The 14,899-nt window shown below is 32.9% G+C and overlaps 1 protein-coding gene across 7 annotated transcripts in view; it reads right to left on the bottom strand.

Moving 5' to 3' along the window:
* Positions 1–14,899, bottom strand: part of NBEAL1 (neurobeachin like 1) — a 199,488-nt gene that overhangs the window by 57,613 nt on the left and 126,976 nt on the right. For all 7 annotated transcript variants that reach the window (XR_014017998.1, XM_081261110.1, XM_081261111.1 and 4 more), the window contains 2 exons: positions 7,993–8,150; positions 5,546–5,670 (listed from right to left, as the gene is read on the bottom strand). Coding sequence is in view for 6 of the 7 variants with exons in the window: in XM_081261110.1 (XP_081117236.1) it covers positions 5,546–5,670; positions 7,993–8,150 (283 nt within the window). In the remaining variant the exon portion in view is untranslated. The remainder of the gene's footprint in view (positions 1–5,545; positions 5,671–7,992; positions 8,151–14,899) is intronic.

Here is a 14,899-nt window from a genome sequence, read left to right as displayed (position 1 = left end):
TTGTGAAATATCATCTGGTGCACCGAATTGTGGTACTGCTGGCATATCTTTGCTGATGGTGTCACCAGTGATGCAATTTCCTTGCCAGCTCACCCCATGTTTATTGTGGTAATACTGGCATATCTTTGCTGATGGTGTCACCAGTGACGCAATTTTTCCAAAGGAGCCATCAATTGGCTTGGTGTCGTGGCATTTCTGTATCCTCCTCCCTTCTACTAGTGATGGTCTAAAATTTGGGGGCCAACAGAGGTGAGGCAAAGAACCTCACCCCCCCACTGGCACCAAGGCTAAATTTGGGGGCCAACAGAGGTGAGGCAAGAACCTCACCCCCCCCACTGGTGCATAGGCCTATCCACAAGCATGGCTGAATGCTGGACCGGTAGTCAGTGATGGGTTGATCTGATTACAATGGATTCAACCTAAGACAGGAAGCTGACGCCTAAATGTCAGTTCTCCCATGACGGGTAAGAACCATATGTTAAATTGGACAACCTACCAGGCACGGTCCCTAGCCACATTGCTTGTTGCTTAATTAAACAGAAGGGGGCAGATGCTAGGAGCCACAAGCAAATATACGATGTATGGCACCTTTGGTTGTAAAGTGACGCCAGCTAGCCACTGAGATGATTATGTTAAGATTTACATTCATATGGAAATTGGACTCCCGCTGTTCACCTTGGCCTGCTACCGGATTCATGTTACGGGACTCATGGAGAGTTCCCATTGGTTGGGGAAGGATAGTAGGAGGGAATTCCGGGGGAGGTCCGGGGGACCCCTGGTTCCGGGGAACGCGCGGTTCCGGTGGAGGCCCGCGTGGGAGGACCGGGTTTGGCTTGCCAGCGCCTACAGAGTATTGGCGGCTTTTTCAAAATAAAGTTTTGTTCCTGCTTGAGTGGCTCGTGATTCTGTGCCCAGCCAAGACTGTGGCACATTCAAATTCTGATCTGCCATTTATAGCCTTATGACTCCTCTGACTCTGTGTTTTCTTAAATGTGAAATGAAGAATGCATCATAGGGTTGTTATAAATATGAAAGGTAGTACATATAAAATACCTGGTACGCATTAAATATAAAATAAGATAGCTATTATTACATTTATCTCTTAACAATCTGATTGGCATGAAGAGAACAGTAATAACAAATTATATACATACATTCATTATATAAATATATATATAATTATATACATATCTAATTTAAAGGTAGGAGTGAAAAAGTTATGTATTTAAGTATAAATAAAGATATTGTATTTATGTAAAATTAAAATAATTCATACTAACATAACATTGCAAATAACAAATAATAAAACACTATAAAGGATGATAAATTCCCTCTTCTCAAGTGGTATTATTGCTCAGAGAGACAAAATGCATCAACCTAATGTGGAGTTGCATTTTTCTGGGTAAATCTGCTTTGATCACACCTTTTATTACATGGTACATAATCTTCCTAGAATACGTTTATAACTATTTCTACTGTATACATTTTTTCATGAAATGTAATATATGTCAAAATTTCCAATAAAAACAAAACAAACACAAGGTCGAGACAGTCTGATACAAACAGAGAACTGATCTTATGTAGATAAATGACACTATTTCATTAGGAGCATAAATTGAAAATCTGATGGAATACTGGTAGAGGAAGTACAGCAAGGAGGCCAGTTGGGAAACTTATACAAAAGGGAACGAAACTAGGAAAAACATTCAAAGATATATAAGAGCTATAATCTATGAATAAGGTACCTAAAGAGCTATTATATGCAGGGGATTAAGACAGATGCAAATAGATTCACAGAGAACATTAATTATTTTAATTTGAATAACTAATATATGGAGACACTGATAACTTGTTACAAGACAGAAGAGAAACAGGCTCTAGGAGAAGGAATATACAAATGAATAAAGAAAATTTGGTTTTAGATGTCATATGGAAGCTGTGAAGAGGTATCTTCATAGGCATTTAGAAACACTGATCTATACTGCACAGTTGGTATGACACTACATTGTGTACAACCATAGAAATAAAAAGTTGTGCTGCAATTGTGTACAATGAATCAAAATGCATATAAAAATAAATAACTAAAATAAAGTTATTGTGTTCATCTACAACTAAAAAAAAGATGAAAAGTAAAGGGTAAGCAGCACAGGTAAGAAGGGAATATACTTACAGAGGAGGATAACTACTAAATATTTCAGAGAAAATAGAAGCAATGTAAGGACTAAAAATGTGAACTTGGCAATCAGAAAAGGGCAAATCTAAAAGTAGGCCTAAATCTTCATCATGTCAGATTAGGCCCCAACTTCCTTAACAAGACTCCTAAAGCACAAGAAATAAAATCAAGAATTAATAAATGGGATGGACTCAAACTAAAAATCTTCTTCTCAGCAAAAGAAACAATCAATGAGGTGAACAGAGAGCCTACACTTTAGGAGGAAATTTTTGCCACACACATGTCAAATAGAGCACTAACCTCCAGGATACGTAAAGAACTCAAAAATACAAAAAACATAATACCAACAAAGCAAACAACCCAATCAATAAATGGGCTAAGGAGCTGAGTATATACTTCTTAGAAGATATACATTCGACCAACAAATATATGAAAAAATGTTTAACATCTCTAGCAAATAGAGAAATGCAAATCAAAACTACTCTAAGATTTCATCTCACACCAGTCAGAATGGCAGCTATCAAGAATACAGTCAACAATAAGTGTTGGCAAGGATGTGGGGGAAAAGGCACACTCATACATTATTGGTGGAACTGCAAATTGATGCAACCAATATGGAAAGCAATATGGAGATTCCTTAGAAGATTTGGAATGGAACCACCATTTGACCCAGCAATCCCACTCCTCTGTCTATACCCAAAGGACTTAAACTCAGTATACTATAGTAATGCAGCCACATCAATATCCATAGCAGCTCAATTCATAATAGCCAAACTGGAAGCAAATTAGATGCCCTTCAATAGATGAATGGATAAAAAAACTGTGGTATATATACACAGTGGAATATTACTCAGCAATAAAAGAGAATAAAATTATGGCATTTGCAGGTAAATGGATGGAGTTGGAGAATATCATGCTAAGTGAAGTAAGCCAATCCCAAAACACCAAAGGCCGAATGTTCTCTCTGATAAGTGGATACTGATCCATAACGAGGAAAGGGGAGGCATGGGAAAATGGAGGAACTTTGATTTGGCAAAGGGGAGGGAGGTGAAAGAGGGAGCACGGAGGCAGGAAAGATGGTGGAATGAGATGGACATCACTACCCTAGGTACATGTATGACTGCACATATGGTGTGACACTACATCATTTACAACCATAGAAATGTAAAGTTGTGCTGCAATTGTATACAATGAATCAAAATGCATTCTGCTGTCTCATACACCTAATTAAAATAAATAAATTTTTTGTAAAAAGGGCAAGTCTAATGAAGATGTAGGAACAAAAAAATTATTTTTCTTAAACCAAATTATTTTTTTAATTTTTTTTTAGTTGTAGGTGGAAAAAATACCTTTATTTTATTTACTTATATGTGGTGCTTAGAATCAAACCCAGGGCCTCATGCATGCTAGGCGAGTGCTCTACCACTAAGCCACAACCCCAACCCCTTAAACCAAATTATTTTTAATGATAACTTAATAATATATTTTCTTTTTGAATACTCAAATTCCATAGTTTACAAGTGTCTATGTTTCAAAACACACTTCACAAATCATCTATTTGCAATTCATAATGGATTTTCCATCAAAAATAAGTAAATATTGGTTAATTTAGTAGAAAAATCCATACTGTAATCACTATTCTGTATAATTGCAATGAGTTGCTTACAAAGCAGTACTGAGGTTAAGTGAAACAAAACAAGAAAAGTATTTTTTAAAAAGAACAGTATGAATCAAATATATAAGTAATCAAAATACTTACATAGACAAAAAGGTAAGTGAAACATTTATAGTTAATTCTGAAATATTTGTACTTGAGGGAACTTTACAGAGACCGATACTGCTATTTTTTTATTGTTGTGTTTGATCTACTATTTCCAGTTTCACAATGAAATATGTAAATTATTTTCTTCAGTACAGATTATACCTGGAGTAAATTTTTTAAATAGGTATTGAGAAAAACTGAGGTGGAAAAATAAATTTGTTTTCCTGGACTTAAAACAACTGAGAGGGTTGGGTATGTAGCTCAGCAGTATGCTTGCCTGGTATGCTTGAGGCCCTGTATTCAACTCCCACCAAATAGATAGACAGACAGACAGACAAACAAACAGATAAAACTACTGAGACCAAGAAGAAGGGACATAAAATTATATCTGTATATATGTACAAAAGAGAAGGGGAGAAGAAAAGAGAGAATTAAATACCACTATTTAAACAATTTCTAGATTGAAATTATTCACCAAAAAATGTCTGCTATATGAGAAAGATATTTAAATTTTAAGAACTAGATAAAGAATATTAGACTCAGGATAGTGAGAGAGATAAGCAACAAATAATTGCTGCTATGTAAGATGTAATGGAAGTCAGTGTTTGTATTATGGATAGGGATAATATTTTGCATTAAGGAAAATCATCATAGCTGCCATATTTGAGAATGTAAAACAATGATGGGCATCATGACTTCCTTGATTAATTTAAAGTATCAAATGTATTTGCTAATATGTTAAATCAAAAAAATAAGATCTTGGGGATGGGGTTGTAGCTCAGCGGTAGAGTGCTCACCAAGCACATGCGAGGCCCTGGGTTCGATCCTCAGCATCACATAAAAATAAGTAAATAAAATAAAGGCATTGTGTCCAACTATACCTAAAAAATAAATACTTAAAAAAAATAAGATCTAAAAGTTGGCACTCATTTCATCTATAACCTATTCATTGAATACAAGATGCAGAGGTGGCTATGGTAAAATAACTACAATTTAGTATACATATGACTTTGAATGACTTCACAAACAATATTCTTGGGTATTTCACAGATCTATTCCCCAAAAGAAGAGAAATGACAAGTGAGATGGTTGGAAAGGGAGGGCTTCCTAAAAAGTCGTAGAAACCTCTTAAACTCTGTTTTGAAATACTGCTAGGTTAAATATGTTAATGTACTTTGCTCTAGAAGAAGGCATTGGCTCATCTAAGATGTGAAGAGTCTAGAGTTCTTTAAAAATACTTTGTTTTTATAAACAAAGTTTATAATGGAAACGCCTAAAAGATTGCTAAGAATTCTAATCATAATTAACATTAAGTTCTCTAAGGGAAAAGGACATTGTTTCATTATAAGACACATACCAATTGATTTGAAGTATAATTTTATATTTATAACTGTTTTTTCTTTGAAAAATTACAATAAATGGAAATATGATGTTAACTTAGATTTAGGCCAAATATAACTGTATTGAACTCACACAAACATTTATATATCGATTATAAAATGCCATCCTTCTTTCATAAGTAAATATTTAAAAAATAATGAATAAAGCAATAATAACCAGCCCACCAACACCCTGCATTCAACAAATAATTAACAGTAACTGGAACTTACCTAAATTATCTCTCAAGGCACTAGCTTCCTCATGAGTTTTGAAATTGTAATTTGGCACCAGTTTAAGTCTCATTCGGGAATAATTTTCCACATTAGCTAGTTTCCAGTGAATTGGATTCTGTTTCCTAAAAATATTCATAAGCAAACAAGTAAAATTATTTAGCTTTGACTTACTAAGATTGGTTGACTAAAGCAGTATAAGAAAACATCGAATACTTTACATTTGGCTTAGTACCATTTTATAAAAAAGTGTATCTAATTTAATCCAACCAACCATGAGATAATTAAATTTGTTTATCTATACTTAATACAAGAAGAACCTAAGAGGCTCAACTATTTGCCTAAGATGCCATGAAGTTTACCAGTAGCAGAAATAAGAGGAACAGGGACTTTCAGAATGACAGCTTGATACCTTACTTTCTCTGTTGAGTGAAAGTTCTTAATTGACTATAAAAGGGTTTATATTTCCAAACACCATTTTAAAAATAAAATAATTTTACTACAAAAAATAATAAAATTACAAATGGATAAAAGATCTGAATACAAGAGCTAAAATTATCAAAGAAAACAGGGATAAATTTTCATGACCTTGGACTTAGGAATGGTTTCTTAGCTGACACCAAAAATATGCAAAAAAAGGAAAAATTAGATAATTTGGACTTCATCAAAATTAATTTTTGTACATCAAAGACCACTATCAAGGGGCTGGGGCTGTAGCTCAGTAGCAGAGTGCTTGCCTTGCATGACTGAAGCACTGGGTTTGAACCTCAGCACCACATCAAAATAAATAAAATAAAGGCATGCTGTCCATCTACAACTACTAAAACACATTTTTTAAACAAAGATAACTATCAAAAATGTGAAAAGATAATCTACATATTTATGAATAATCTATCTGATAAAAATCTGTTATTAAGGGTTGAGATTGTAACTGAGTGGAAGAGTACTTGCCTAGCATGTATGAGGCACTAGGTTTGATTCCCGGCAACACATACAAAAAAAATAAAATAAAGGTCCATATACAACTAAAAAAAAAAAAAAAGAATCTGTTATTAAGTCTATGTATACAGAGCTGGGCATGGTGGTACACACCTATAATCCTAGATACACAGGAGGCTGAGGAAGAAGGACCACAAGTTTGAGGATAGCCTGGGAAACTTAACGAGACTTTGTCTTAAAGTAAAAAAATAACAGGAGCAGGGGAACTGGGATGTTGCTTCATGTTAGAACATCCCTGAGGGTTCAATCCCCAGTTCTTGCAAAAATATATATGTAAATAAAAATATAAATGAATATATAAATGAAAGAAATTCTGACAAATCACCAAAAAATCAAATAATCTAATTTTAAAAATGAGCTTAACAATCTAGTAGAATTTCTTCAAAGAATATATATAATTGGCCAAAAAGTACAAGAAAGATGCTCAAGATCACTAGGAAAAGGGAAAGCAAAATCATAACATTTCACACCCACTAGGAGAGCCATAAAAAAAATCAGAAAATGACAAGTATTGATTAGGATGTGGAGAAACTGGAACCCTCATACATTGCCAGTAGGAACATAAAATGATACAGCTGATGTGGAAAACTACTTGGCAATTTCTTAGTAATTTAATCACAGAATTGTATGATCCAGAAATTCCCCTTGTAGGGTATATACCCAAAAGGATTAAAAACACTTTTAAACAATTATTCTGGTAGCACTAATTATAATACCTCCAAAGTGGGAAACAGCCAAATGCCCATTGACCAATGAATAGATAATTAAAGGGTGGTATATCCATACAATGAAATATTTTTTGGCCATAAAAGAAAAAAAGTACTGATATATGCTGTGATATAAAGAAAGATATTATGCTAAGTGAAAAAAGAAGGACACAAAAGACCACATATTGTATAATTCCATTTACATGAAATTTTTGGAAGAAGCAAATAAAGATAAAAAGAAGGCTGGTAGTTGTCAAGGATAGGTATCAAGTTTCCTTTTAAGAGTGATGAAAACATTCTAAAGCAAGACAGTGGTGATGATTGCTCAACATTATAAATGAATTTAATGTCACCAAATTGTATATTTTCAAATGGTAAATTTATTTTAAATGTATTTTACCACATTTAAAAAAGCACTGCAAAAATGATAACACAGTAAAACAGAAGTGACTTAGATCAACAAAATAAACTGTAAACTATTCAAACACATAGCACCATTAACCTAGCTCAAAAAGGTAGTCAGAAAGACAGAAATAAACTGGCTCAACACTGAATTGAATGTCCTGTAATACAGCTTTTATCACAGGATAAAGGAAGATAAATAACTGCATAACAACAACAACAATAACAACAACAAACATATACACAAACCTCTAATCATTCCAAACCTAATTCACAAAAATAAGTTTTTTTAAAAAACATACAAATTGGAATGAAAATTAATACATTTTATAATCCTACCTTTCAGCCCAAGGTCCCCTTTCACAAGTAAGATAGAGTAGCACTGCCTTCCAGTGTCTAAGACAGGCTAACTGTTGACTGCTTAGTTGTTTAAGCATATTATTATACCGCAAGTTCTCCTGGCGTGTTTTTCGATTAAATGGTTCCACGAAAAACTCCTAGAAGAATGGCAATAAAAAAGCACTTTGAATCATAATTTACAATATTGTCAACTTGACCAATAAAATCACATAATATGGGTGGGGTTGTGGCTCAGTGGCAGAGCACTTTCTTAGCATGTGTGAGGCACTGGGTTCGATCCTCAGCACCACATATAAATAAATAAAAAATAAAGGTACATCAACAACTAAAAATATTTTAAAAAGAAATCACATAATATGAGAAAGAAGCTGGTGACCAACATGTTTTTATTATTCCATTATAATAATATTCTTTGATGAAATATGATAATTCTAGCTATCATACATTTTTTTAACTTAAAAAACAACCTCTAGCAATAAACATGTAAAGAACTTCAAACATGGAAAGTGTATCAACAAGGGATTTTTAAAATTGGGTTAATTAACCTTCTACTATCAGGTGAAATAGTTTTCCTTTGATATCTTTTTATTTATAAGGAAGGAGATGCAAGAATTATCATCACATTCCAATGGCCCAAAAGTCAATCCCAAAGACAATAGGTAAGTGTTTCATAATGAGAAAAGTCATTTGTTAGCAACTCTCTGGACAGCATCCTTGCTAGCAAATGAATTCATATACTTATTCCAGTTTTCAGGGTAAAAAAGACTGATAATAATTTCTACCAAAATGTATCTTTAATCCCTGAATTTAAAATTTTTATAGTTTTCTAAGAGATAAGTGGTAAAACAGTTTATCACAAGATGACACTCATCTATTAGGATCTATAATACAGCATTAATTTGTTTCAAGCAAATCAATACTGAATTACATTAAAACGAACAGTTAAAGAACAAACATTTAGGCAGTATAGCAGTACACAGTTAAAAATGTAAGCCCTGGAGTTAGATCTGAGTATAAATTTTAGTTACTACTCTAAGCTAATTCTCTTTTCTTAAAAAAAAATAACATTTATTTTTAGTTGTAGTTGGACACAATATCCTTATCTTATTTTTATGTGGTGCTGAGGATTGAATCCAAAGCCTCATGCATGCTAGGTGAGTGCTTTTCCTCTGAGCCATAACCCCAGTCCCAAATTTTCTTATCTCAATCTTTATTTTGTCCTAACTAATTTTCTGGGGGAAAATGTCCTAATCTGTTAAAGGAGGTTGACCATAACTATCATGAGAAAGATGAAGATCTAAAGTGCTTAATAAATGCCAGAAAAATAAATCTTCCTCAATAAATTGCAGCTATTATTAATATATTGTTAATGTAACTGTTACTTGATATGTAGAAAATCAATGATCTGGGCTATAATACTATCAAATTTTAAAACAGATCATTTCTAAGAAAATTGAGGAAGTCAGGATAGCTCCATGAAAATCACACATCAATTTCATCAGAGTTTTAAAGTTAAAGCACAAATGGATATTCCTAATAGGTGTTTGTAGAAAACTAAAGGTAAAATTATAGGGGAAATGTTGATGAGAATATAAAATGGTAGAACATCTGTCAGGGCAATTTAACATTATTTATGATAAGTACGACATACTATTATTTCTACCTATCTTAGGGAAAACACAAAAACATAACTATACAAATGTTCAATACTATATAATAATAATGTAAAAAGGGAAAATAAGGTTCAACAATGGGAAATAAATATCTCATACAATAGAATACTATGTAGTCATATAATGGTACAGGAAGATAAATACAGTCCTTTTTTTCTATGGGTTCTGTTTCCATAGATTCAACCAAACGTGGATTAAAAATATTTAGGAAAACAAATGCATCTATATCAAACGTGTACAGATTTCTTCTTGTCATTACCCCCTAAACAACACAAAAGTATAACAACTGCTGAAATAACATTTACATTGTATTAGGTATTATAAGTAACCTAGAGATGACAAAGTACAGAGGAGGATGTGCAAACATAAGACACATACATAAAAATACAGGAAAGATACAAACCAAAATGTTAACAGTGATGAAATTACAAATATTTTTATACTTATTTTATGGAATGATAATTTTCATTTGGTAATAAGAAAATTAAGAATAATATTATGATATAAGGAAATGGTAATAATGAGTAAGAAGGATAAAAGATCTCATATAGAACAAGGTCACTTCTCTGTTTAAACACACATACCAGCCACAAAAGGGGAAAAAAGATCACAAAATGGTACTCCAAAATATTAAAAAGATAGCAACTAAGTCATATTATGAATTCTTTCATTTTCTTTTTTAAATTTTTAACATTTCTTATCAATACATTTTACTTTTATAACCAGAAAAAATGGGGCATTAATCTGGTCCAAACTCCTTGTTTTATAGATATGGAAACTGGAGCTAGAGGGATTACGAGTTTTGCTTCCATGATTATCCAGCTATTATGTATGAAAGCTGGTACCATAAGTCAGATATTCAAACTCTACCCCCTCAAATAGATGATGGGTGAGAAAGAAAGAAAAATGGATTGGAAAATATTACTCTTTTCAAGGCAGTAAAAACAATGCAAAAATTTTCCCATTTATTTATATCATCAGTTTTTTGATTATACATTTCTTTATTTTTCAATGCATCCTATGCTACCTTAACCAACCAACTCTTCTCAAAGCAAACTTTTATGCTTAACATAGAGTGCTGCTGTTGGCTGGATCCCCATCTTTGTACCTGTAGTAGACGATGTGTTCAGTTTGCTCTAGATACTGCGGCCTTCCAAGCAGCCACAGCTATGACTCAGAATCCACTGTGCATCTGAACTAGCAAGTGCCCTCAAGGCTACACCCAGCTACTTGGGCAGCAGGTAGCAACAGCTCAGAGGGAGCTTTGGAGCAAAGGTCAACCCATAGCATACGTGTTACAGCTATTGGCATGAAGATCATCAGTGGGAAAGACCTTAACTTTTTTTTTTTTTAGACGTTGATGGATCTTTATTTTATTCATATATTTATATGTGGTGCTGAGAATTGAACCCAGTACCTCACACATGCTAGGCAAGTACTCTCCCATTGAGCCACAACCCCAGCCCTTAACATTTAAAGAAATAATTTGTAGGGGACGGGGTTGTAGCTCAGTAGTAGAGTACTTGCCTAGCATGTGTAAGGCACTGGGTTTGATCCTCAGCACCACATATAAATAAATAAATAAAATAAAGGTATTGTGTCCATCTACAACTAAAAATATTTAAAAAGAAAAAACAATTTGTATGTATGAATGAATGAAATGTACCAGGGATATCCCAATATCAGTAAACAATTCTTTTTCTTATACCTTCTAAAGCTACATTCAGTTATAATTATTGGCTACGACACACTTGAGGCACTTGAAATACATAGTGTCAAAAAAATACTATGGTTGGGATCCTAAATGCCCTCAAAGGTCATGTGATAAAGGCATGGTTGCCAGGTGGTGGCATTATTGGGAAGGTGATGGGACCTTTAAGATGTGGTGCCTGGTAGAAGGAACTTAGGCCACTGGGTGAGTGCTCTCGAAGGGAATGCCAGAGTCTCAGCCCCTTCTCTCTTTTTTGCTTCCTGGCTGCTAGGAGGTGAACAAATGTCCTCCTCCATGTCCCTACAGGCAAAGTAACAGTGTTAAGAGATCATAGACTGAAACTACTAAAACAATGAGCCAAAATAAACCTTTCATCTTTATCTCAGGTGTTCTGTCACAGTAACAGACAACTGATTAAAACAAATAGTACTGAAAGGAAAATAAAGCTGACAACCTAGCAAAAATATCATACAAATGCTCTTTTTTCATTTCAGAAATTAATTGATACCATTCTCTCGTCTTTTTCATAATTAATCTTTTTATTTATTTGTTTGAGGTAGTGGGGATTGAACCCAAGGATACTCTACCAATGAACTACATACCCAGCCCTTTTTAAATTTTTATTTTATTTTTTAAATTTCAAGACAGGGTCTTACTAAGTTGCCCAGGCTGGCCTTAAACTTGCAATCCTCCTGCCTCAGCCTCCCAAGTCACTAAGAGTACAGGAATGTAACATATCAGCCAGCTCATAATTACTCTTGAAAAATGAGTTACATAGGTTTTTACACTTGGTGTTATTTGTATGTTTAATTGTAGCTATTACAACACATATTGATTTAAACATCTTTTCATGTGTTTGACATTTATATTTCTTCTTTGTTGAAGAGTAATTTTAAATTATTTTGTCAATTTATTAATTGTATTTTTTATAGGTAATTTTGTGGATTCTTTATTTTTACTCTGGACATAAATCCTTTGTCCATAATTTATTTGCAAATATTTTCTCCTAGTACATGGACTGTTTACTTACTCTTTAATAGCATCTTACAACAACAAAAGTTTTTAATTTTGATTAAGTTTAGTTCATAAATATTTGTCTCTTATGTGTTATGTCTTTGGTGTTTTATATAGGAACTCTATAACTCTAGGTCACACTTATTCTTTTTCTGTGGCTCCTTCTACAATAATTTATGAAGCTTGTCAGGTATGATCTTATTGATTTCACATTTAACTGTATAATCCATTGGAGTTATAATATGAAGTGAAAGTCTGGTGTTTCTATGAAAAATGAAAAAAATAACACAACAAAAACTACAGATATCCAATTGTTCCAGGATCATTTGTTGAAAAGAATGTTCATTCTCCACTGGATTGCTGTTACAACTTTGTCAAATTTTACATAAACCTATATATGTCTCGATTTCTATATTTTTCTATTTATTCTATGGGTTTATGTGTGTATTCTTGTGTCAATATCACACTGTTTTGATCAGTGAACTTAAAATACATCTTAAAATAGTAGCATCAGTCCCCTAATTTTTTCTTCTTTTCCAAAATTCCTATGTCTTTTCAAATTTTAGAAACTGTCTTTAAGCACAGAGAAACTTCCTAACATTTTAAAAAGTACTGCATTAAATCTAGTTTCTTACATTGACACCTAAGTATTTTATTCTTTCAAAGCTATTGTAAATAGTATTCTTTAAAAAAATTCTGTTTCTAATTGTTCATTTCTCATAAATGGAAATATGAGTAAGTTTCATATTCTGATTTTATATCCTATAATCTTGCTAAACTCATAAAAGGTTGTTAAAAAAAACAGATTCCTTGGGATTTTCTACATAGAGAACCATGCTATCTGCAAATAGTTGTTTTGGTAAACAGTTTTATGTGAGTGCCTTTTATAATCTTTTCTAAAATAGTGACTACATGTAAGAAGAGTGGACATTATTACTACCTAGGTTCCCTATGTGAAGGGAAAGCCCTCAATTTTTCATCTCTAAATATGAAGCTAGCTGTAGAATTTTTGTAGAGATTGAGATAGTTCTTCACTATTCCTGGCTTTTTAAAATAATTATTTTAGTTATAATAGACAAAATTCCTTTATTTTATTTGTTTATTTATTTTTTTATGTGGTGCCTCACATGTGCTAGGCAAGCGCTCTACCACTGAGCCACAACCCCAACCCCTATTTCTAGTTTTGATCATAAGTGGATGTTAAATTTTGTTGAGCTTTTTCTGCAACCGATATAATTTAGTTTTTCTTGACATGTCTATTAATGTGGACACCTATATTGATTGATTTACAAATATTGAACCAGCCTTACATTCCCAGAATAATCTCCACTTTGTTGTGATATTATGTGTACAGCTGGATTTGGTTTACACTTATGTTCCTGAGGGTTACTGGTCTGTAATTTTCTTGTCCTGTTTTTGCATGTTTTCAAAATAACAGCAACATTGTCCTCATAAAATGAGTTAGCAAGTATTCTTGCTCTTCAATTTGCAGAAGAGACTATAAGGAATTTGTATAATATCTCCATTAAATTAAAAATTGCCATTAGACATTATTACCCTATGTACATATATGATTACATGACCTGTGCAACTCTACATCATGTACAAGAATGAGAAGTTATACTCCATTTATGTATGATATGCATTATGTCAAAATGCATTCTACTGCCATGTATAACTAATTAGGTCAAAAACTAAATAAAATTAAAAAGAAAAAAGAATTTACCATTGAGACAAATGGCCCAGTATTTTCCCTTGTGAAAGATTTAACTATATTTAATTTCTTTAACTATGCAAACTCTCTACTTATTTTTAAATAAGTTCTAAATTCTGTATCTGTCAAGAAATTCATTAATCCAAGTTGTCAAACTTATGGACATAGAGCAGTTTGCAGCAGTCCCATTTTAACATATTAACATCAGTGGAATCAGTGATAATGCATTTTTTATTCCTGATATAAGTAATTTTTCTTTTTTCTTCTTCTTCTTTTTTTTTTTTTTTTTTTTTTTTTGCTTCTGGCTAGAAATTTTATCAGTTTTACTGGTTCTTTTAATAGGGGGTATTGTTTTGTTTTGTGATGCTGGGTATTTAACCTAGGGGTACACCACCACTGAACTATACCTCTAGGTGTTTTAAATTTTTATTTTGAAACAGAGCCTAAGTTGCATTGCTGAGGCTGGCTTCAAACTTGCGATCTGCCTGCCTCAGACTTTTGAATCTCTGGGATTACATTTGTGAGCCACTGCACCTGGCTTTACTATTAATTTTAAGAGTTAGATTTTGGTTTCATTGTTTTTCTCTATATTGTTTTTCTCTTTTAAATTTCATGGATTTCTCTTCTTTGTTAGTTTCTTATCTCTGCTTGTTACAGGTTTAAAATACTTCCCTTTTTCTTTTTCTAGTTTCTTAAGGTACAAACTTAATTTTTTAATATAAATATACAGTGCTTTAAATATCCCACTAAGCCCTGATGTGCACCCTGCCTCCT

This window comes from Spermophilus citellus, assembly GCF_964194105.1.
Source record: "Spermophilus citellus genome assembly, chromosome: 11".
Taxonomy (NCBI): Eukaryota; Metazoa; Chordata; class Mammalia; order Rodentia; family Sciuridae; genus Spermophilus; species Spermophilus citellus.
Note: the sequence above shows the minus strand (reverse complement) of the source record. Positions and strands in the feature narration are given on the sequence as shown.